A 25,594-nucleotide genomic window follows, 5' to 3' on the forward strand; every position below is an offset into this window, starting at 1 on the left:
CTATTTTTGAATTGTAGTTACAGATGTAGAGCTGAAGCGACTTAAAGATGCCTTCAAGAGGACCTGTGGACTCTCGTGTTACATGGGCCAGAACTGCTTCATCAGGGAAGTACTTGGGGATGGCGTGCCTCCAAAGGTTGCCGAGGTAATCTTGATGTTCCAGGTTTTTCCCCAGAATACTATTTAGGGGCCTGAATTCTCTTTTCAAAGTTTAAAGATGATTTTTCAAAGTACTTTTAATCTGTTTTTGTGCTACTTTTTACATTTTATTTAAAATGTTTTAGTTGTGAGCCAGGTGCAGTGGCTCACGCCTGCAATCCTAGCCACTCAGGAGACTGAGATCTGAGGACCAAGGTTCAAAGCCAGCCCGAGCACAAAAGAATCTGAGACTCATCTCCATTTAACCTGTAGAAAATGGGAAGTGGGGCTTGACTCAAGGGTAGGGTGGTAACCTTGAGCTGCAGAGCTCAGGGATAGCACCAGGTCAAGTTCAAGCCCCATGACCTACCAAAAAAAAAAAAAATTAGTTCTAGAGGGATTGCTTGTTCTTCCCAATTTTAAAGTTCCTTACATTTATTTTTTTCCTGCTAAGTAGGTTAACAACAGTTACTAATTTTGATTGATTGATTGATTGATTAATTATTATTATTATTTTTTTTTTTGTGGTGCTGGTCCTAGGGCTTGAACTCAGGGCCTGAGCTCTTTTACTTTTACTCAAGGCTAGCATTCTACCACTTGAGTCACCACAGCTGCATTTCTGGCTTTTTTTTGGTGGTTACATTTCAGGAGTACAGTGAGAGAGAAATGTGCAAATATTATAAAATGGCTATGTAGATATAATGTTAAATTGCTAAATCACTTTTGAGTGGAAGGAAGAATTTAGTCAATGATTTTGATTCTAAATACCATAGAACAGCTACATTTTCTTAGTTTTCAAATGTAAAATTAGGAGGCACTGGCACATTTGTCTGATCCCTTGAAGGTCAGTGGGTCTGTGAAAACAAATTGAGTTACTTGAGCTCTGACCTATCCAGAGCTCGTTCATCCTGTCCTCTCTGTAACCTCGTGGAACTAAATAAGTCAGACTGATTATACAGCAAAATCAAACCTTACCCCAAAAGCAGCCTTTAAAATAACCTACAAGTCTTTGTAGTTATGAAGAAAGAAGAATATGAAGCCTAACTCACACTAAACGTTTTGATTTTTTAAATAACTCACACTAAACGTTTTGATTTTTTAAATCTTTTTATTATTGATTGTTTTTGAAATCTTTTTTTTGCCAATCCTAGGGCTTGAACTCAGGGCCTGGGCTCTGTCCCTGAGTCTCTCTGTGCTCAAGGCTAGCACTCTACCACTTGAGCCACAGCACCACTTTCAGCTTTTTCCTGTTTATGTGGGATTGAAGAATCCAACCCAGGGCTTCATGCATGCTAGGCAAGCACTCTACCACTGAGCCACATTCCCAGCCCCTGCTTTTCAAATCTTTAAGCAGCTCATAAAAATGCAACATGGTTATTTGCCCAATATGTTAGCCTTAGGAATTTCAGTATGTATTTGAATTAGAATGAGTTTTGGTCAGGATTTTGTATATATACTGTCCTTCCAGTGTGCCAGAAGGTCTCCATCTCTTCTCCTTTTGATGTTTTTTTTTTTCCTCTCCCTTGGGTCCTGGGGCTTGAACTCAGAATCTGGACACCATCTCCAAACTTCTGTTGCTTGAGGTTAGCACTCTCTCACTTGAGCAAAAGTGCCACTTCCTGCTTTCTCTGAAATTATTAGAGGCAAGAGCCTCACAGACTTTCCTGCTCTGGCTGGTTTCGAACTGTGATCCTCTTATCTCAGCCTCCTGAGCAGGTAGGATTACAGGTGTGACCTACTGGCACCAGTAAAATGCCCTTACTAGGACTTCAATTTAGTTTCGGTCTTGTTCTTGCTTAGCTTTTTCTTCTTAAGACTGGTGTTTTACCACTTGAACCATAATTCCACTTCTGCTTTTTGTTGTAGTCAGAGATAAGAGCTTTTTGGATTTGTCTGCTGTCTAAACTGGCTTTGAACCAAGATCTTCAAATCTTCAGATTTAAGCCTCTTGAGTAGTTAGGATTCCAGGTGTGAGATAACCAGTGTGTAGCCTTCCTATATTCTTTTTTATAGCTATATGTGAGTTTGCTTCTCTCTTAGTAAAAATTTTGATAAAAAAGAAATGTAAAGCAAATATATTATTAGTATATGAGTAAATATACCACAAAAGAATCTTAGGATATATATATGTATACATATATATGTATATATACATACATATGTATCTCCTATCTCCTGTGTGTGTGTTTGTGCCAGTTCTGTGATTTGAACTCAAGGCCTGGGCACTGTCCTTGGATACTTTTTTTTGCTAAAGGCGAGTGCTCTGTCACTTGAGCCACAGTACCACTTCTGGCTTTTTCGGTATATGTGAATCAAACTCATGGCTTGTGCATGCTAGATGAGCACTCTGCCATTAGGCTATGCTCCAGGCCCTAAAATATATTTTAAAATATTTTTGCCTTACTACTAGTTTCAATACCTAGTCTGTCTGTCTTTTGTGCGTGCGTGCGTGTGTGTGTGTGTGTGTGTGTGTGTGTGTGTGTGTGTGTGTGTGTCTTGGGGCTTGAACTAGACCTGGGCACTGTCCCTGAGCTCTTTAGTGGAAGGCTACCGCTCTACCATGGAGCCAAGCCCCAAAAGAAATAGTGGAGCTAGACATGGTGACACATGATTATAATCCCAGCTACTTTGAAAGTAGCAATCAGAGGTTGGCTTGGACAGAAAGCTAGATACCCTATCTGAAAAAAAAAAAAGTAAACAAACTAAAAGTGTCTTGTGGATGAGATCAGAAGCTAAATACAAAACTGTTGTATTATACCTTATACATAGTCTGAAGGCAGTTTTGTACAGTATTTTTTTGCAGTGCGTTTTGACTGTTACTTATCACAAGGTCAGGTGTGGAATTTTCCACTTGAGGTATCATGCCAACCATCAAAATGTTTCTGACATGCCAGGCATGGTGGCTCATGCCTGTAATCCCAACTACTCAGGAGGCTGAGATCTGAGGATTGTGGTTCAAAGCCAGCTGGGGCACTAAAGACTATGTGACTCTTATCTCCAGTTAATCTCTAGAAAATGGGAAATGGGGCTGTTGTTTAAGGGATAGGGTGGTAGCCGTGAGCTGAAGAGCTCAGAGACAGTGCCTGGGTCCAGAGTTCAAGGCCCATGATCCACCAAAAAAATTTATTTTCAGAGTATAGAGATGTTATAGGGGTTATAGAAGGGCTATAGTTAACATTTGTCAGTTAGTGGGTGCATTACTTCTTGAACACTGATACTCCTTCTCCCTTTTCCTCCTCTCACATCCTCCTAATCCTGACTTTTTAATTGGGACTGTTCAACCTATACTATACTAGAATTCGTATATTATTTAATGTATAGAATACCAAGATATACTCTACTTCCTTTCCTCCATATTGTATTTTATTGCTGGTTTTTTGTTGTTGTTGTTTGTTTGGTTGGTTGATTGGTTTTTGCCAGTCCTGGGCTTGAGCTCAGGGACTGAGCTCTGTCCTTGAGTTTTTTTCCTCAAGGCTAGAACCCTACCACTTGAGCCACAATACCACTCTTGTCTTTTTCTATGTACGTGGTACCAAGGAATCTAACCTGGGTTTTCATGCATGCTAGGCTAGCACTCAACCACTAGGCCAAACTCCCGGCAGTTGTTTTACATACTCTATAAACACACATTACATTTCTATTGTCACTCTAAAATAAGAGTATGGCCAGTTATACTTTAGGGCAATTAAATATAAGAAAAATAAGTTGGTTGCCATGGCTTATTCCTTTAATACCGTCTACTTAGAAGTCTGATATCAGGCGGATTGTGGTTTGAGCAAAAAATTTCTACCACTTTGAGCCACAGTGTTTGTTTTTCTCTTTTGGAGACAAGAATCTCATGGACTTTCCTGCCTGGCTAGCTTCAAACTGTTTTCCTCAGATCTCAGCCTCTTGAGTAGCTAGGATTACAGGCTTGAGCCACCAGTCCCCAGCAAGATCCCCATCTTAATTAACAAAAAGCTGGGGATAGTGGGAAGAGCTTGTCATTTCCAGCTGCTTGGAAAGTATAAATAGGAAGACTGCAGTCTACTAGCCTAGGCAAAATGTGAGAACTTAAGGAAAAATAATGAAAGCAAAAAAGTCTGGAGGTGTGGCCCAACTAGTAGAATTCATGCTTAGCAAGCATAGTAGTGCAAAAAAATTAATAATTATATACTTTCCTTTCTTCATGCCATTTCCAATATTACTCTTATTTTTTTATTTTTGAAAGTTATTTTTACCAAATGGAGACCTCAGTTAAGTTTGTATTCTGTAGTATTTTAAATCTGTCCCCTGATTGACTTCTGGTTTAATGTAGTTTTTTTTGAGAAACTTGCTGTCCATCTTTGTTTCTTTATATATCCTTCTTGCTACCTTAAAGATTTTATCTTTGACTTTTGAGTAGTTCAAGTATGATTTATCTAGTTGATATTTGTTCAAGTGTAAAGGAAACTCCTGTTCTCTGAGCTTCTTCGTAACTTTTTTATAAAAGTTTTGGAAAATTCCTAATATTTTCTTTTATCCTGTTTCTCAGTCATTCTTATAAGATTTCAATTGTAAGTAATTTTTTTTAAGTATGAGGGATTTAATCCAGCTCTTCGCACATGCTAGGCAAGAGCTCTACTGCTTGAACCCTTCCTCCAGCCCACATGTATGTTGAATCATTGCTATATTCCATAGGTCTCATTTCTCCCCCCACCCCATACAACCTTTATTTCCTGCATATTTTTTACTTTGTGTTTCATTTTGGATAATGTCCTACTTAGACTCTATTAAGTTTACTATTGAGCCATTTTAAAACTTGTTTTTCTTTTGTCTCTGACAGTATGTTGAGATATTTTCCCCATGCTGCTTTGTATAATTTAGATTTGTTGTTGAAGGGTGAGTGTGTTGCATAGAACAGAAGAGACTGAGCTAAAGTATCTTTTGAATGAGGAGTTCAGTCAGCATTTGAGCTGTATTTTGGTCTTGCTGCTATGGTTACCCTCCTTGTAACAACAGGCTCCAAATTTCAATTTAAAATTACCTTTAAAAAAGTGATAGAGGGCCGGGAGTTTGGTCTAGTGGTAGAGTGCTTGCCTAGCATGCACGAAGACCCGGGGTTCGATTCCTCGGTACCACTTACATAGAAAAAAGCTGGAAATGGTGCTGTGGCTCAAGTGGTAGAGCTCTAGCCTTGAGAAAGTCCAAGGACAGTGCTCAGGCCCTGAGCTCAAGCCCAGGACTGGCAAAAAAAAAAAAAAAAGTGATAGAGTGGAAGCTTTTTACTACATAATTTTTTCTAATGTCTGCCTGCTCTTAACTTTTGATCATCTGACTGGTACTAATCTCAAAGAGGGTCTTTGGTCACACTCTTCCCTCTCCACCAGCTGTGTTCTTTCACATAGACTTTTCTTGAACTCTTGATCATCCTATATTTATAAGTTGAGTGTCGTAGAGAGCACACCTGTAGTTCTGATATTTGAGAGGAAGGGACAGAAGGACCACCAATTTAAGACCAGTCTGAGCCATATAACTATCCTTCACAAACAAATAAAAACTGCATAGCAGGTATTTGCAACTCAACAAAGAATTGTTGAATGAGTAAATAATAATGATTGCTGGTATTGTTTTTATACATAGTGATATTGTATGTAGTTATTGCTTTTCTAGTTACTATAGTACCTTCGGAGTATAAAAGAAATGTCATGGCTTTTTTTTTTTTTTTTGTTGGTCATGAGGCTTGAACTCTGGGCCTGGAAGCTATCCCTGTGCTTTTCATCTCACGTTGAGCTATAATGCCACTTACGGTTTTTTGGTGGTTAATTGGAGATAAAAGTCTCACAAAGCCAAGGCTGGCTTTGAACCTCGAATCCTCAGATCTCAGCCTCCTGAGTAGCTAAGATTGTAAGTGTGAGCCACAGGCCCCCAGCTTCTTGTGGCATTATTATTATTATTATTATTATTATCTCTGAACATTCAGTTAGAGAGTGTACTTAGTCAAAATAATATATGAAAGTGCTACTGAGGTTGAGTTCTATAATTGTGTAGAATACTTATCACAATATTACAGCTATTGAATGAAGACCTTTATACTTTGTACTTTGGTAAGGACTCTCAAGAGAAAGACAAAACAGGACTGGGAATGTGGCTTAGTGTAGAGTGCTTGCCTAGCATATATGAAGCTCTGGGTTTGATTCCTTTTGGTAGCATAAAAATAGAAAAAGCCTGAAGTGGTTCTGTGGCTCAAATGGTAAAGTGCTATCCTTGAGCAAAAGAAGCTCAGGGACAGTGCCTAGGCCCAGAGTTCAAGCCCCAGGTTTGGCAAAAAAAAAAAGTAAGAATAATAAAATAAAGAGACTAAATGCTCATATATGTTAACCTGTAAGAGATGAATTTTAGAATTGATGAATATTTTGTTTATGACTGAGTGTACCATCATGATACAAAAGAGGAATAAGAGGGAAAAACAAAACATTATTTCATAAAATTTACCAGAGTTATGTCTGGAGATGAAGATAAGATTTGTTAAAGGTAATATGCACTTAAAATTTCTCAACATTTTCTAAGGTTGACGTTATCATTTTCTTCTAGGTGATTTATTGTTCTTTTGGTGGAACACCTAAAGGGCTACATTTTAATAACTTGATAGTTGGACTAGTTCTCCTTACAAGAGGCAAAGATGAAGAAAAAGCAAAATGTAAGTATTATCTCAAGATAACAATAGTATCACGTTTGCAAAATAACTTTGTCTCAAAATCTGTTCGTAGGCAAAATATTTGAATTAGTATTTATCCAAAGAAAATATTTGATAGAAAGAAGGGTTGGGTATGGTGGCATCTGCCTGAAATCCAAGCCACTTCAGAGGTGGGGTTTGGGAAAATTAAGGTTTGTGGGCAGCCTAGATGATTAAAAAGTTAGCCAGAGCCAGGCGTGGTGGTTCACGTCTGTAATCCTAGCTATTCAGGAGGCTGAGATCTGAGGACCAAGGTTCAAAACCAGCCTGGGCACAAAAGGACCTGAGACTCTTATCTCCAATTAACCTCTGGAAAATGGGAAGTGGGACTTGGCCCAAGGTTAGGGCCAATAGCCTTGAGCTGAAGAGCTCAAGGACAGCTCCCAGACCTTGTTCAAGCCCCATGACCTAAAAAAAAATGGTAGCAAGACCCCCATCTCAACAATCAAACTGGGCATGGTGTGGCCAAGCTGTAATTCCTGCTTATGTGGGTAGAATAGATAGGAGTATCATAATCCTAGGCTGGCCTAGAAAACTACCTCTAAAAACTAAAATAAAAAAAAGGATGGGCTCTGGCTCATGTAATAGAGTGCCTTCCAAGAATGTATGGGCCCTGAGTTCAAACCACAGTACCACCAGGCAAAAAAAGAAAGAAAAAGAAGAAATTCAGCTGGGTGCCTGTAATCCTAGCTAATCAGGAGGCTGAGATCTGGAGATTGTGGTTTGAAGATACCCTGGCAGGAAAGTTCCAAGAGACTCTTACCTCCAATCAACCACTCAAAAACCAGAAGTGGCACTGTGGCTCAAGTCATGCTAACCTTGAGCACAAAGAGGCTAAGGGGCACACAGCCCTGCAACTGACCAAAAAAAAAAAAGACACCCTTCATATATTGCCAATGGAAATGTAAAATAATGCAACTACTATTTTACACTTTAGCAACCAATTTGGCATTTGCTCAAACTGTTAAATATGGTGTTACCTTATTTAAAATAATTTCACTCTTTAAGTATATACCCAAAACAAAGGCAATGTATTCAGAATTATTTTTAAAATATGGCAGTCTAGAAATAATCCTCATTCCATGAACTGATGATTAATGGATAAATAAAATATTATACAATGGAATATTGCTCTACAATAAAAGGAAATAAAGTAGTGATTCATGCTGCCACATGGTAGCACTACATAGTGATACGACATGCTGCTGCCTTCAAAACATTTTGCTGGGCAATTGATACTATTCACAATAGGGTACAAATTATAATCCATCCGAATTATATGAAAATTTTAGGTTAGACAAATGCTTAATGCCATAATATAATAGATTACTGACTGCCAGAGACTTGGGGACAGAAAAATTTCCATTAGTGATGTTAGTGACTACTAATGTATATATATTAAGATTTCTTTCTGGATTGATAAAAATGCAAGAACTAGTAATGATTGTTATATACCTTTATGAATACTCAAGATCACTAAGTTGTACATTTAGTGTATGTATGTATGTATGTGTGTGCTGGGCCTAAGGTTTGAATTCAGGGTCTGGGTGCTTTCCCTGAGCTTTTTGCTCATGACTAGACACTTGTGTTGCATACACACGGGTTATATATAGCTTCATTTCTGGTTTGCGGTGGTTAATTGGACTTTCCTGCCTGGCTTTGAATTGTGCATGATTCTCAGATCTCAGCCATCTGAGTAGGATTACTGGTGTGAGCCACTGGTGTGTGGCTAAGTTACACACTTTTAAAATATTAATTTTGTGGAATATGAATTATATCTCAAAGCTTTTTTTTTGGCCAGTCCTGGGCTTGAGCTCAGGGCCTGAGCAATGTCCTTGGGCTTTCTCAAGGCTAGAGCTCTACCACTTGAGCCACAGTACCACTTCTGGCTTTTTTTCCCCTATGCATGTGGTACCAAGGAATTGAGCATGCTAAGCAAGTACTCTACCAGTAGGCCAGACTCCTGGCCTCCATAATCATTTTTGAGACAGGATTTTGGTATATAGTTCAGTCCAGCCTGGATCTGGATATTCTTCACTCTCAGCCTTCCGGGTGCTGAGATCATAGGTGTCTGTACCAGCTTTATCTGTTATCTCTAAATCCTACTAAACAAGGAAATACTATAAATTATTCCCTACACATTTAAGGGAAGATACTTTCAGTTGGTCAGTGTTTATCTGCATTTATTAGGGTATGGATTTGTTTTAAAAATTAATTCATTTAATTATAACTTCTGTGCTCTTGTTCTTTTCTTTGAGAGCCCCAAAGACAAATCTGGTCCTACTTAAAGTATTAAAAATATCACATAAAGTATTAAAAATATGCATGAAGACCCATGTTTGATTCCTTAGTACCACATACATAGAAAAAGCTGGAAGTGGTGCTGTGGTTCAAGTAGTAGAGCTCTAGCCTTGAGAAAGCCCAAGGACACTGCTCAGGCCCCAGGACTAGCGCAAAAAAAAAAAGTATCACAAATTTCACTGTAAAATCACCTGAAGAAGTCTAGGAAGCTGTTTACGTTACACAAAACATAAGGTCTTGCTTCAAAATTGCTTAGATTTTTATTGTTGGCTACTGGGTGATGGATTATTTCTTTTGTAACTTGCCTGCTATGGTAAATGTTTGTTTCTTCCCCAAATTCAGTGTTGAAATCTTAAATTCAAGGTAATGATTAAGATACAAAGCTTCTGAGAAGTGATGGGGTCACAAGGGCTAAACATAAGTACCTTTTGAATGAGATTAAGTGTTCTTATAAAGAAAAAAGCCTTAAAACTTTTTATAGCCTCTGTTATGCAAGGATAGATAATTGTCTATAAACCAGGAAGCAGTTCCTTCCCAGATACCCTCCAGAGGGAAATATATGCTGTTTATAATCCACCTTTTTATGATACTTTGTTATGATAACCCACATTAAGATACTGCCTTTGGACTGCTTCTTTGAAATCCTTTAGAGTTTTCTCTTTCATTCCTGATTTTAGACAGTTTTCCTTAATTTTATTTTTAAAAAGTAGTCTTATTGAGGTATAATTGACATGTGAAAAATATACTTATATAAAATGTACATTTGTTACTGATATTATTTTTTTGTTTGTTTTCCTGAGATAAGAGTCTTGCTATGTAGCCTTGATCCTCTACCTCTGGAGTGCTTAAATTTTGGGCATGTACCACCTTGCCTGGTCAATTGAAGATAAGAGTTTCATAGTCTGGTCTGCTCCAGATGGCTTCAAAACACGATCTTCAGATAGCCTTCTAAATAACTAGTATCACAGTCATGAGCCACTAGTACCCAGTTTAACAGTAACTAGATTTCAGTTGCACATATATTATGTAATTCAACTCAACTTCTTTGTTTTTGTTGTGTTGTGAGTCATGGGGCTTGTATTCGCCTGGACCCTGGACCCTGTACACTGTCTCTGAGCTCTTCAGCTCAAGGCTGCCACCCTAACCCTGGGCCTGAGCATTGTTCCTCAGCTATTCAGTTCAAGGCTACCTACCACCTTACCCTTGAGCCAAGCCCCACTTCCTGTATTCTAGAGGTTAATTGGAGATAAGAGTCTCAGGTTCTTTTGTGCTGGGACTGGCTTTGAACCTCAATCCTCAGCTCTCAGCCTCCTGAGTAGCTAGGATTATAGGCGTGAGCCACCACTCCCAGCTTTTGTTTTCTTTTCCTTTCTTTCCTTTCCTCCTCTCTCTCCTCACTTTTTCCTCCCCTGCCCTTCCCTTTCATTTCCTTTATTTCTTCTTTCTCCGTATTGTGCCAATCTTGGAGCTTGAATACAGGGCCTGGGTCCTGTCCCTGAACTTTTTGCTCAAGATTAACACTCTTTCACTTGAGCCACAGCTTCATGTCCATCTTTTTTTTGTTAGTTAATTGGAGATAAGAGTCTTATAAGGTTTCTTGTCAAGCTGTTCAAACATTAATCTTCAGATCTCAGCCTCCTATGTAGCTACTAGCATGAGTCACTGACACCTGGTCATTTCTTAATATTGTGTCATCGTTGTCAGGTCTGAATTTATCTATCTATCTATCTATCTATCTATCTATCTATCTATCTATCTATCTATTTATTTTGCCAGTCTTAAAACTTTTTGTTTTCTGTTATTGGTTGTGGGGCTTGAACTTAGGGCCTGGGCTCTTCTGTTCCCTAGCTTTTTCTTTCTTTTTTTTTTTATTTTGCCAGTCCTGGCCTTGAGCTCAGGGCCTGAGCACTGTCCTTGGACTTTCTCAAGGCTAGAGCTCTACCACTTGAGCCTCAGCACCACTTCCGGCTTTTTTCTATATGTGGTATCGAGGAATCGAACCCAGGTCTTCATGCATGCTAGGCAAGCACTTTAACCACTAGGCCAAACTCCCGGCCCTCCCTAGCTTTTTCATTCAAGACTAATGATCTGCCACATGAACTACAAGGCCACTTTCTAATTTTTTTTATTACACACTAAGAAATTTATTTCAAATAACTAATGAATGAATATATGATCAGGTGTTTTAAGAAGTAAATACTGAGATTAAGGTGAAGCTCTCTTGGTATCCCTTTATTGTTGCCATTTCTGCCTGTCTCACTTATTTACACTGTCATGAATTTGGAGATCTTCATTCCTTTTGATTGTTCTTATGTATTTATGTTTATATATCTTTCAACTTATCTTTGATTGCTGTAGCAGTTTTAAACTTGTTTTTGAGATAAGGTGTCCAGCTTAGACTGGTGATCTTACTGCCTCAGCTTCTAGTTTTTGTCCTATAAACAGTACCTAAGTGAACATATGGTACTGTGGGTACAGGTGTCAAAAATTTTCCCAGGATGGAAGTGGAATTAATTGTCTGGAAGTAGATTCTGGCATCCAGCTTTATCTTTTCTAGATTTTGCCAAATGATTCTCCAGAAAGCTGTTACTTATTTATACTTCAATTACTAGTGTATGTGAGCTTCTGCTGCTTTCATCCAAGTCTTTGATAACACTTGGTAATATCACATGTAAACTTTTTTTTAAAACAAATTTGGTTTGTTGGAAAAAAAGATCACGTTTAAAGTTTGTGTTGTTGGCAGAAGTCTAATATCTTATATATACAGGAAGCTGAAGAACCTAACCCCTTCCAAACCTAATAACCTCTAAATGGGCAAGGGAGCCAAGAAGAGATTTCTCAGAAATGTTAAGAATGGCAAAGAAACAGATGCAGAAATGTTGATCATCCTTGGCCGGAAAGGAAATGCAAATCAAGCAACCCTAAGTTACCATCTTACCCCAGTCAGAATGGCCAGTATTCTGAATTCAGACAACAAATGCTAGCAGGATGTGGAGGAAAAGGAGCCCTACTGCATTGCTGGTATAAACTAATATAACCATCTGGAAAGCAGTCTGGAGTTTCCTTAGAAAACTAAACATAGACCTTCCCTGTGAAGTAGCTATACCACTCTTAGGCATCTACCCTGAGCATCACGACCCAGGACATGACAAGGACACTTGCAAATTCATGTTCACTGCTGCAGTATTCACAATAGCCAACAAAAATCCGGAAACAACCCAGAAGCCCCTCAGTAGATGAATGGAATTTCACATAGACATTACAAAGGGAAATGGATGGAACTAGAACATATCATGTTAAGTGAGATAAACCAAGATCAGATAGACATTTAAATGGCACATGTTCTCCCTGATATATGGAAGTTAGATTTAAAGTGCAACGAAATATAACAAATTATACAGGATTCTAGACACTCACGTACAGTGAGACCAAAAGAGAATAGTCTTAGAGATAATTACCAAGTTGTGATACTCTTCATATGTATATAAAGTAACATACATTCTGGAACAAACAATGGACCTTTTCTTAACTTGTCTTTATGTTTTCAGATGATTCTGTATTTTTTCTTTTTCTTGGTCAGTTGTGGGGCTTGAACTCTGGGCTGTCCCTGAGCTCTTCAGCTCAAGGCTAGCTAGCGCTCTATACCACCTGAGCCACAGCATCACTTCCAACCACTCTGTATTCTTTAGCTTATTGTATATGGTGTATACCTGTGCACATCTGATGGAAGGTGGGGGAAGGGCACAGAATCCATGGAAAATGGGTGAAAAAGTGCAGTGGTGGAGCCCACTGGCTGCACTGGACATGGATGAAAGTGAACCATGCAACTCCTGGCAGAAATGGGAGGGAAGGAATGGGAGAGAATGAGGAAACAGATGATATTATGCAAAAGGAAGAAAATGTACTTATTACCAGACATATGTAAAGGTAACCCCTCTATATCACCTCTAAAACCACAATAAAGTAATAAAAACAGCAACAGTTTGTGTCATTGGGTTATTTTATTTATTTTTGCTAGTTGTGGGGCTTGAACTCAGGGCCTGAGCACTGTCCTTGGACTTTTATCAAGGGTAGAGTTCTACCACTTGAGCCACAGCACCACTTCTAGCTTTTTCTATGTATGTGGTACCGAGGAATTGAACCCTGGTCTTCGTGCATACTAGGCAAGCACTTTAACCACTAGGCCAAACTCCTGGCTCCATTGGGTTATTTTAAAGATGAAGTTATGTTCACAGAATATTTTGCTTTAAAAGTTACTCAGTTAATAACAGTACTTTTTCTGTTTGTCTGCTTTACTAGGATATATTTGATCTATGTTAAGAGTAATTTATTCTATTTTTCTTTCTTGTAGACATTTTTAGTCTTTTCTCAAGTGAATCCGGTAGCTATGTTATACGGGAAGAAATGGAAAGAATGCTTCATGTGGTGGATGGTAAAGTCCCAGATACACTCAAAAAGTGTTTCTCAGAGGTATAGTTAAAAATTCATATTTCATCTCCTTTATACTGATAAAGTATTAACATTTTCTTTGACAGTCACTAAATGTGGTATGAACAAACCAATTTTTTTTTTTTTTTTGCCAGTTCTGGGCCTTGAGCTCAGAGCTTGAGCACTATCCTTGGGCTTTCTGAAGGCTAGAACTGTACCATTTGAGCCACAGCACCACTTCTGGCTTTTTTCTATGTATGTGGTACCGAGGAATCGAACCCTGGTCTTCATGCATGAGAGGCAAGCACTCTACCACTAAGCGAAACTCCTGGGCTTCCCTCCCCCCCCCCCCCTGCCCTCTTTTGGTGGATCATGGGGCTTGAACTCTGGCCCTGGGAGCTGTCCCAGAGCTCTTCAGCTCAAGGATACCATCCTAACCCTGAGCCACAGCCCCACTTCCCATTTTCTAGTGACTAATTGGAGATAGGAGTTTCTCGTTCTTTAGTGCCCAGGCTGGCTTTGAACTGAGATCCTCAGATCTCAGCCTCCTGAGTAGTTAGGATTATAGGCGTAAGCCACCACACCCAGCTAAAATTATTATTATTTTTTCTAGTCTTGGGGCTTGAACTCAGGGCCTGAGCACTGTCCTTGGGCTTTCTCAAGGCTAACGCTCTACTACTTGAGCCTCAGCACCACTTCTAGCTTATTCTAGCTTATTCTATAAGTGGTACCTGTTAGGCAAGCACTCTACCACTAGGCCAAACTCATGGCCCCTGAACAAATTTTTTTTTTTTTTTTTTTTTTTTTTTTTGTGGATCATGGGGTTTGAACTCGGCCTGGGCGCTATCTCTGAGCTCTTTAGCTCAAGGCTACCACTCTACCCTTGAGTCAAGCCCAACTTCCCATTTTCTAGAGGTTAATTGGAGATAAGAGTCTCAAGTCCCTTTGTGACCAGGCTGTCTTTGAACCTTGATTCCCAGACCTCAGCCTCCAGAGTTGCTAAGATTACATGGGTAAGTCACAACGTTCAGCAACAAACCATTTTTTTTTTGGCCAGTGCTAGGGCTTGAGCTCAGGGCCTGAGCACTGTCCTTGGACTTTCTCAAGGCTAGAGCTCTACCACTTGAGCCTCAGCACCAGTTCCAGCTTCCTTCTTTTTTTGTTTTTAATGTATTTGGAACCGAGGAATTGAACCCAGGTCTTTGTGCATGCTAGGCAAGCACTCTACCACTAGGCCAAACTCCCAGCCCCAACAAACCAATTTTTAAAGGTAATCAGAGTATCCAAATTCTGCTAGATAGTAGATATACTGGCAAAGATAGGCAAAGTGAATTTTTTGTGTGTGTGTGCCAGTCCTGGGCTTGAGCTCAGGGCCTGAGCACCATCCTTGGACTTTCTCAAGGCTAGAGCTCTACCACCTGAACTTCAGCACCATTTCCAGCTTTTTTTTTTTTTTCTATGTATGTGGTACCAAGGAATGGAACCCAGGTCTTTGTGCATGCTAGGCAAGCACTCTACCACTAGGCCAAACTCCTGGTCCGCAAAGTGAAATTTTTAAGGAGAAACAGAGTTAGTTATTCTTGTTACTTTCCTTGTAAGACCAACGCTTAGTGATAGAAGACTTAGAAAAATAACTGGTCATGTTACTTCAGGTTATCTTTTTGTAAGGATTAAAGCAGAAGAAAAAGTTTCATTATCATTTCATACTGAACATTTTAGGATATGTGGTTATTTCTCTCCCATAATTTCTCTGAAGGTCAAAATTTGGTTTAATACTGGGATTTATTGTTTGTCTAGTTTTAGTTTTAAAAACAAAAACTTTGAAAGAGGAAGACTAAAGAATTGTGAGACTAGACTTGTCAGCCTTTTCTATTTTGTTATTTTATTATTAGCCTTAACAGATGATTTTTTAAAAAATGGCATGAATTATATATATATATATCGGAGATAAAAGCCTCACGTTTCTTTAGTACCTGGCTGGCTTTGAACTGCGATCCTGAGGTCTCACTCTCCTGAGTAGCTAGGATTACACATGAGCCACCACACCCGGCTTGTTCTTGATTTTTAAAATATGAATTTCTAGCTTGGTGCCTGTGGCTTATGCCTGTTATCCTAGCTATTCAGGAGACAGATGTGAGCATCTCAGTTCTACACCAGCCTGAGCATGAGGCTCTTATTTCCAATTAACTACCAGAAACACTGGGAGTGGTGCTATGGTTCAAGTGGTAGAGCGCTAACCTTGAGCAAAATAATGTCAGGGACTGAGTTCAGGTATACATTACACAGATTATGAAGTACTAAAGAGAAAGGATAGGGTAAATGAAAAATGAGATTTATTAAATTTGAAAAAGAATTTATTGATTATAGAATATATCTTAAACTACAGCTAATTATTAGTATTGGACTGCTGTAATCAGTTGATAAAATGGTTTTTATTTACACATACATTTTATGCAGAGTTCTGAATGACAATTAGATTTTAAATACATGTCATTTAGATTATCCTTTTTGGATAGAAGAAAGATAAATGCCAACTAACTGCAAATTTCAATATGTACAGGTTCTAAATACCCTAAAATTTGACTGATTTTTGAAATTTTTATTTTAGGGTGAAAAGGTAAACTATGATAAGTTTAGAAATTGGCTTCTTATAAACAAAGATGCATTTACCTTCTCTCGTTGGCTACTATCTGGCGGTGTTTATGTTACCCTCACTGATGATAGTGATACTCCTACTTTCTACCAAACTCTGGCTGGCGTCACACATTGTAAGTAATGGAATTTCATTGTTTTCTATTTACCTTTTAATATAATCTGGTAAAATCAGAATAGTACAAAGACAATTTTTTTTTTTCTGATCAAGCTGTGAATTTTATTTTTCACACAGGGGATTATATGCTTCTTCAGGAGAGGCAAGAGGGGGTTGGGATACTGCTCAGGGTAGGAGGTCAGGTGGTAGGATGTTTACATATCAATACAAGCAGGCATGACTTGCTTAGTGACCTTAGGGCAAGGAACTGTGCAGGTACATTCTTACGCTAAGAATTCAGGGAAGGGGCGAATGTCTCCGACATATCCTCCCTAAACCTTAAAATAAGTGAGGGGCGAGGATTTAGGCAATATCATGGTAGGCATTAATCTGAGAGGGGAGACAGAGGCCCTGATCCCTAGAAAGGAGGCCATGTTGAGCAGGAAGCAAGACACACTGGCTGATGTGTCTATCTTTCTGCTGAGGCAGAAAAGACAATTTTTTTTACAAAGACAATTTTTTTAAAAAACAAAAGACAAATTTACTTTCATTATTTATTTTTTGTGGTTTGTGGGGCTTAAACTCTACCTGGGCACTGTCCCTGAGCTTCTTTGTGTTCAAGGCTAGCGCTCTGCCACTTGAACCATAGCTCCACTTGTAGCTTTTTTTGAGTAGTTCATTGGAGGTAAGAGTCTCACAGAAATTCTTTTGCCTGGGCTGTCTTTGAACTTTTAGATCTCAGTCTGCTGAATAGCTAGGATTATAGGTATGACCACTGGTTCCTGGCTTTGCAAATGGTCTTTGAGCTGTATTCATTTCCAGTGATGCTACAACAATCTACCCCAATTCATAAGCTAAAATTAAGAGGAAATATACTCTTTCTCATGGTTTCAACAACCAAAATGAAGGGACTAATTGGGCTTTGTTCCTTTCAAAGGAAGAATCCATCCATACCTCTTCTAGTTTTTGTTTGTTTATTTGTTTTTTGCCAGTCCTGGGCTTGAGCTCAGGGCCTGAGCACTGTCCTTGGATTTTCTCAAAGCTAGAGCTCTACCACTTGAGCCTCAGCACCACTTCCGGCTTTTTTTTTTTCTACGTATATGGTGCCAAAGAATTGAACCCGGGTCTTCATGCATGCTAGGCAAGCACTTTAACCACTAGGCCAAACTCCTGGCCCCCCTCTTCTAGTTTTTGGTGACCTCAAGCATCCCTTAGCTTGTGACAGTACAATTCCATTTTCTTCTATCTTTATATGTCCTCTGTGTACATCTGTGTATCCCTTCTTCTCATAACAGTTGGGGCTGGGAGTTTGGCTTAGCTGTAGAGTGCTTGCCTAGCATGCACTGGGTTCAATTATTTGATATCACATATACAGAAAAAGCCAAAAGTGGTACTGTGGCTCAAGTGGTAGAATGCAGTGCTAGCCCTGAGAAAGCTCAAGGACAGTGTCCAGTCCCTGAGTTTGAGCCCCAGGCCTTGCAAAAATGAATGAATGAATGAATGAATATTTCATTGAATTTAGGGCCCAGCCTAAATCTGGGATTTGACTTCCAGTTCCTAAACTCATAATATCTACAAGTACCCTATTTCCAAATAAGGTCTCATGCTGAGGTTCCAGGTAATCATAAATTTTTGGTAGTCACTGTTCAATCCACTAAGATATACTAATCCATTATTCCTCCTTTTCTTGTCCTAGTTAGTCTTCTTTAGGTGTTCTTCAGGTACCTCTTTGAATATCAAGACTTCCAGTGCCTTCTCCTGTGTGTGGTCCCAGAAAACCCTGTGTCTGTTCCTTCATAGTACATTTCATAGCAAGTTAAAGTAACTTTCTTTTTTTCTGTTTAAGCTTACATTAGTTTAAAAAGAGAATGTAAAGGCCATTCAGAAGAGTACACAGTGGAACCCAGAAACCAGTTGTCACTGATTTTTTTTTTTAATTTTTATTTATTTTGCCAGTCCGGGGCTTGAACTCTGGGTGTAGGCTCTGTTCCTGAGTTTCTTTTGCTTAAGGCTAGCACTCTACCCCCTGAGCCACAGCACCGCTTCTGATTTGTTTCTATGATTAATTGGAGATAAAAATCCTGGCTGGCTTTGAACTGTGACTCTCAGATCTCAGCCTTCTAAGTAGCTACGATTACAGGTGTGAGCCATGGATGCCTTTTTTTTTTGGGGGGGGGGGGCAGTCCCAGGGCTTGAACTCAGGGCCTGAGCACTGTCCTCAGTCTTTCCCAAGGCTCTACAACTTGAGCCACAGCACCATTTCTGGCTTTTTCTATGTATATGGTACTGAGGAATCAAACTCGGGTCTCCATGCATGCTAGGCAAGCACTCTACCACTAGGCCAAACTCCTTGCCCATTGTGATTTATTTTTGACAATAGCTTCTGTACTTTTACTCCTCCTCAAAAAAAGACAAAAAGAAAAAAAGAAAAATACCCACCACACATGGTGGAAGGTTCCAATTTCCCACATATAGATTAAGCACTTACTGTGCTATATATCTCATCTCATCTGAGTGCTACCCTTTCTGCACACATTTTTTTTTTTTTCTAGTCCTGGAGATTGAACTCAGGGCATGGGTACTGTCCTTGGACACTTTTTGTCCAAGGCTAGTGCTTGGCCACTTGAGCCACAGCACCAACTTCTGGCTTTTTCTGAGTATATAGTACCAAAGAATTGAGCTAGGGCTTTATGCATGCTAGGCGAGCACTGTACCTCTAGGCTATGCGCCGGCCCCCCCCACCCACATTTTTATATAAATGAGGAAACCAAAACTATACCAAGTTAAAGAAACTTTGTCAAGAGCAAATGGCTAAAAGATAGAGAAATTGGAATGTTTAAACCACAAAATGTATACTTAATGTAACTTTAGGACTCAAAGATAGTTTAATAATAGTGACTTTATTCTTTAATCTTTTATGAGTAGCTTCTAATTGCAGGTAAACACAGTGAGGATGTAGTATGCGTGACTATGGTGAACTGTCAACTTACACTTCGACTTCCTTGAAGATTACCTTTTTTCCTCTTGCGGGACTTAGAAATTATTTTTCTGTCTATTTCTCTTTATCACTGAATTTTATTTGACCTAAAGAGGATAGTTGAATGACAATCCATTTGCTGACAGTGAAATTAAATTGCCTTTTTATGAGTTGTTTTACTTAGTAGTGGGCATATGGTTCTATAGAATTCAGATACATTTGTAAGAAAATATGTGTGCCTCTAACATTTTTCTAGCAAATATCTTTTCAAGTAAACTAAAAAGGAGATTTGGGAGTTTTTACAAAATATATTTTAAGACTCAAGGTCTTTTAACTCTTATTTCTTTGAGTGGTAAAATCTAGATTATTCTGGAGTAGTTAGTGTTTTATTTCTGATGACTTTTGTAGCACTATAACTCACGAATATTTTCTTTTTTATATCTAACTTAAGAAATGTATATTACCTTACTTTATCATTTGTCTCAACAGAAAATAAATAGATTATGCTTCCTTACCAGAGTTTCCAATGTTAAAAACAACTCTCATTAGGGAGAAAAAGCATTTCAGAGATTCTTAAACCTTCTAGTAAATCTGTGTCTCCCCCTTCATTATCCTCTTATCTGTTAGTAGTGATGCAAGACTTAGAGCCATTTTAAGTAAATCTCTGAGGGTCATTATGTCTGAGAACAGATTGTTTCCTCAAAAGTGTTAAAAGAACTGTGCTACCATATGAAAATACTTGAATATTGTTCCTGGAGTTTTTGGTGAGGACCTATTTCTGGCGTTAAAGAGCTATTTCTGCAGTTGGAGTCTTCTGTGAGGTGAGACTTGATTAGAAGATCCCATAACAAAGGCCAAAAAATTATTTAGAATGTTAGGAATGTGCCATGCTGGTTAGTGACCCAAAAAAAGTCGTATCTATGAGTTGGTGATAATTTGTTCTTATTTAGCAAATAGACTGTGAGGTGTTTTTTTTTTCCTTTCTTTTTAAAATTCATTTGCCAACTGCAAATAGAGTAACTAGAGCTACCTCTAACTTCTTTAAGTAAAGATAAGATTAGGTAAATTCTTTTTTTGGCAATTGAGCCACCAACTCTTACAAAAGTTTGGTAATAATAGAATAGTATATGTAAATTTGCTTTAACTTAATTTTTACAAATGATTGCTTATATTCAGAAAATGAACAGACCACCTAAAACAGCACTAGCTTTAACTGACCATGAACAGTCTGATCATTTTTTCCCTAAATATGTGCTGTTTCTCTTTTCACATTTATATTTTAGCAAAGAAGGTATAAGGAGTTTAGTACATTTAGTTTTGAATGTAAAAACTCAGACTAGGCACTGTCTCTGAACTCTTCAGTTCAATGCTACCAACCTATCCTTGAGCCAAGCCCCACTTCCCGTTTTCTAGAGGTTTAGAGGTTAATTGGAGATAAGAGTCTCAGGTCCCTTTTTTTTTTTTTTGCCAGCCCTGGGCTTGAGCTCAGGGCCTGAGCACTGTCCTTGGACTTTCTCAAGGCTAGAGCTCTACCATTTGAGCCTCAGCACCACTTCCGGCTTTTTTCTACGTATGTGGTATCGAGGAATCGAACCCAGGTCTTCATGCATGTTAGGCAAGCACTCTACCACTAGGCCAAACTCTCAGCCCCTCAGGTCCATTTTGCCTGGCTGGCTTTGAACCCTGATTTTCAGATCTCAGCCTCCTGAGTAGCTAGGATTACAGGTGTGAGCCACCGGTGCCCAGCTACCCAGGTCTTGTCTTGTCTTTTCCTTCCTTCCTTCCTTTCTTTTTTTTGTGGGTCATGGGGCTTAAATTCAGCCTGGGCATTGTCCCTGTGCTCTTCAGCTCAATGCTACTACCCTACCCTTGAGCCAAGCCCCACTTTGCATTTTCTTAGGTCCTTTTGTGCCCAGGCTGGCTTTGAACCTTGATCCTCATATGTCAGCCTCCTGCGTAGCTAGGATCACAGGCATGAGCCAGGCGCCCAGCTCTTAATATTTTTTAAACCAAAAAATACTTTTGACATTGATTTAGTGAAGAATTTTTTTTTCTGATTATAGAGCCAATCATAAGTAGTACTTGTCTTCAAGGTTTTATCTATATTGTTGCCAATAGTGATTTAGTTTAAAATTAATGAAAAAAATATAGAATTATATAGTATTCAAATTTTGATGTTTTAAAGTTTTTATTTTGCAATAATTTATTTATCTCTTATCTAATACAAATGAATATTTATGAAAATAAGTTGTTTTGCATATCACTTGTCTGGCCTTGGTATATATGTAAATCTGTCTGTGACAGTGCTTTTAGTCTGGTGGCAATTTTTTCTCTTATAGGACATATGGTAATGTCTGCACAGATTATGACTCTCACAACTTGGTATGCTGCTGACAACTAGTAGATAAAGGCCAGATGCTGCTTAACAACTTACAGTGAATGTACTGGAGAGCTTCCTGCCAAAAGCACTTACCTGAACCTAAAAGTAAATAGTGTCAAGGTGCCAGTATAATCGCATCTGTAATCCTAGCTACTTCAGAAGCTGAGAGTAGAACTATCAAGGACTATCAAGGAACCACCAGGACAGATAAGTTCTCCAGACACTATTTAAAAAGGAACCAGTAAAAAGCAGGACTTCAGGTTGGCTCAAATTCTGGAGTACAAGCCAAGTGAGAACAAGGCTCTGAGGATAATTACTAGTACTGCTTTCCCAGAAAAATATTTTTATTAGCATATATTAGTTTTATAAGAGGGGAGAATTTCATTGTAACATTTTTTTTTTTCTTTTTGGTCAGTTGTGGGGCCTGGACTCTGGGCCTGGGTGCTGTCTTTGAGCTCTACAGCTCAGAGCTACCACCCTACCCCTTGAGTTACAGTGCCATTTCCAGTTTTGTAGTGGTTAATTGGAAATAAGAGCCTCACAGTCTTTAGTGCCTGGGCTGGCTTTGAACTGTGATCCTCAGATTTCAGCCTCCTGAGTAGCTAGGATTACAGGCATAAGCCACTGCATCCGGTGTGTGTGTGTGTGTGTGTGTGTGTGTATTTTTTTTTTTTTGCACATCCTGGGGCTTGAATTCAGGGCCTAAGCACTGTCCTTGGGCTTTCTCAGGGCTAGAGCTCTATCACTTGAGCCACAGCACCACTTCTGGCTTTTTCTGCGTATGTGGTACTGAGGAATCAATCCAGGGTCTTCGTGCATGCTAGGCAAGCACTCTACCACTAGGCCAGACTCCCAGCCCTGCATTGTAACATTCTATACAAGCATAAAATGTATATATATCAAACTCTGTTGACTAATTTGTTTTATCTTTGGTGTCACATTTTCTTATTTCTTCCATTGTTAGACGTTTGTGACTGTTACATGGTTTATAGTTATAAAAAATTCCTCAGCATTTGTTTCTAGTTTGGCTTCAGTGAGTTTTGCTTTGCGCATATATACCAGTGTTCTGCTAAAGTTCAGCCAGACAAGATGCCTGTGTGGCTATCTGGAGATTTCTTTGCATAACCATTTCCTCTACATTACTTTGTTCTCCAAATTTTAGCTGCCTCAACTTTCCTGCACTAACCTCTGTTCGTAATTCAGTGAAATCTCTGTACTGAGGGTCCTTATTTCTGTGCTAAAGTCTGGAAAGTAACTTCAGGCAGAAAATCAGGGAATGAAAATCCTCACCTCAGAGATCATAGTCTTGTACTTTCTGTTCTCCCGAGTTTTGAGAACATTCATTTTATGTATTTTATAGTTTTCTAATCATTTTTGACACGAGAACAAATCTGGCGCTAGTTACTCATTATGACCAGAAGTGGACATTCCCAGGTTTGCATTTGAATAGAATCATATTAGTTGTCATGTTTAGTTCAGAATAAATATGGGGTTTGAACTCAGGGTCTGGGCACTGTCCTTGAGCTTTTTCAAGGCTACTGTTCTACTACTTGAGCCACAGCACCACTTCCAATATTTTCTGAGTATGTGGTACTGAGGAATTGAACACAGGGCTTTATGCATGCTAGGCAAGCACTCTACCACTAGGCCATGTTTCTAGCCCTCTTTTTAAGTTTTAATTTCTTGGAAGGGAAAAAAGCATATACAAACATAGCCATAGTTGGAGTTTTTGGTGCCGGTTCTAGTGCTTGATCTCAAGGCCTGGGCTCTGTCTCAGCTTTTTTTCTCAAGGCTAGCAATCTACCACTTGAGCCACACCTCTACTTTTGACCCCTTTGCTGCTTATTTGGAGGTAAGCATTTCATGGACTTTCCTGCCTGGGATGTCTTTTGAGATCCTCAAATCTCAGGCTCCTATATAGTAGGATTACTGGTGTGAACCATCAGTACCTTATTGGAGTTTGGATTTGTAATACACCTTCTGATAAATGATGAGAGACAGAGTTTAAGGTCTTGATTTTTCTATTTTATCATTTATTGACTTTGTTACTTATATCATCCTTTACTTTTTTTTTTTTTTGGTGTTGGTCCTGGGGCTTGAACTCAATGCCTGGAAGCTGTCCCTGGGCTTTTTTTTTGCACAAGGCTAGTATTCCATGATTGACTGAATATAAAAATCTCACAGACTTTCCTGCCTGGGCTGGCTGGCAGTCTTCTGTTTTGCTAGAATTACAGGCATGAGCCACTGACACCTAACTCTTTACTGTATTTTTCTGTTTGTTCAAAAAGTATTGGACATTGAACATACTAGTAAGTCACTCTGTTGACAGTAGGAATCAGACCTGTAGCTTGCTATTAGGATGTTTATAGTTTAGCAAGGAGAGAAGATGTACACAAACTGGAAATGAACAAAAATAGAAATAATGAAAAGTTGTGTGAGAAGGCCAAAAGACGTGGCTCACTTGTGTATTATTTTATATGTTGGATTTAGAAGCCTACTTAATGAGAAACTGAAGGATTTTTTTTTCCTGGATTTTACAGTCTCAGTTATTTTGTCATAATTTTTCTTTCATTTTAATTGTAATAAATTTATCTTTCAGTGTTTGGTTATAATTGTTTTTAATAATTGAATTGAGTAAATAAATTCTTAAAAGACATATTATCAAGATTAACAACCAGAAGGAGATTGTGAATTTTTATAATCTTGTTTGATTTGATTCTTAGTGGAAGAATCGGACATCATTGATCTGGAAAAGCGCTATTGGTTGCTGAAGGCTCAATCCCGAACGGGTCGATTTGATTTAGAGACCTTCGGCCCATTGGTTTCACCACCTATTCGTCCTTCTCTAAGTGAAGGTAGGAAGAATTCTATTTTTTTTTTTTTACAGACTATCCTTGGTAATTAAATACATATCAGCCCAGCCCTTATTTTTAATCCATTTTAATTCTGAAAAGCTATATCCTTACAGGTTTTTAAGTTCCTTGCTATAATTGTTTAGCGTATTGAGGAAAAAAACAAGATGGAAATTAAGATTGTAGTTTTAAGCTTCATATTCTACTTGTATAGCCTTGTGTAAATCAATTTTATTTTCTGTAACTAAATAACATCATATATAAATGAGTTTTACTAAGCCAGTAGTCATAAAATTGTGCTCCAGCAAAGATCTGGGAGAGTGGTCACTAAATGGGCAGAAGTCTAGATTTGCTTAGGGCCCTACTTCTTCCTCAGCTACCTTCTTTGTTCATACAAAATAAATTCCTGCTACCCTTCAAGAAAAAGAGAATAGAAGCCAGTGCAGTGGCTCATGCCTATAATCCTAGCTACTCAAGAGGCTAAGATCTGAGGATCACAGTTCAAAGCCAGCCCAGGCACTAAAGAATGCGACTCTTAGCTCCAATTAATCACTAGAAAATGGGTAGTGGGGGTGTGGTTCAAGGGGTACGGGCAATGGCCTTGAGCTGAAGAGCTCAGAGACAACGCCCGGGCCCAGGAGTAGGGTGATAGTCTTGAGCTGAAGAGCTCAGGGACAGCACCCTGGCCCAGAGTTCAGGCCCCATGACCCACAAAAACTATGGGGCTAGATACCTGTGAAGTCCAATGTAGCTCCTTGTTACTATGACTTTAAAAGCAAATAAAAGTAATCTTACAAGAATTACTGATAACATAATAGATATATCTGGAATATATATACATGTAAGTATGTATGTATATATGTAGTGAGTGTGTGTGTGTGTGCACGCGCGCGCATGCATGCGCGCACATGTGCGAGTGCTGGTTCTAAACTTGAAATCCAAGCCTGAGTGTTGTCCCAGAGCTTTGTTTGTTTTGCTTAAGGCTGTCTCAGCCACAACTCTACTTCAGTTTGCTGTTTAAGTAGAAGAGTTCTTGGGCTGGGAATTTGGCCTAGTGGTAGAGTGCTTGCCTAGC

At 38.9% G+C, this 25,594-nt stretch overlaps 1 protein-coding gene across 10 annotated transcripts in view; it reads left to right on the plus strand.

Moving 5' to 3' along the window:
- Window positions 1–25,594, plus strand: part of Usp32 (ubiquitin specific peptidase 32) — a 132,991-nt gene that overhangs the window by 41,367 nt on the left and 66,030 nt on the right. For all 10 annotated transcript variants that reach the window (XM_090351180.1, XM_090351185.1, XM_090351183.1 and 7 more), the window contains 5 exons: window positions 18–145; window positions 6,691–6,796; window positions 13,485–13,603; window positions 16,170–16,329; window positions 24,391–24,522. In XM_090351180.1, coding sequence (XP_090207306.1) covers window positions 18–145; window positions 6,691–6,796; window positions 13,485–13,603; window positions 16,170–16,329; window positions 24,391–24,522 — 645 coding nt within the window. The remainder of the gene's footprint in view (window positions 1–17; window positions 146–6,690; window positions 6,797–13,484; window positions 13,604–16,169; window positions 16,330–24,390; window positions 24,523–25,594) is intronic.

The sequence above is a fragment of the Megascapheus bottae genome, chromosome 17, assembly GCF_031878675.1.
Source record: "Megascapheus bottae isolate mThoBot1 chromosome 17, mThoBot2.hap1, whole genome shotgun sequence".
Classification (NCBI taxonomy): domain Eukaryota; kingdom Metazoa; phylum Chordata; class Mammalia; order Rodentia; family Geomyidae; genus Megascapheus; species Megascapheus bottae.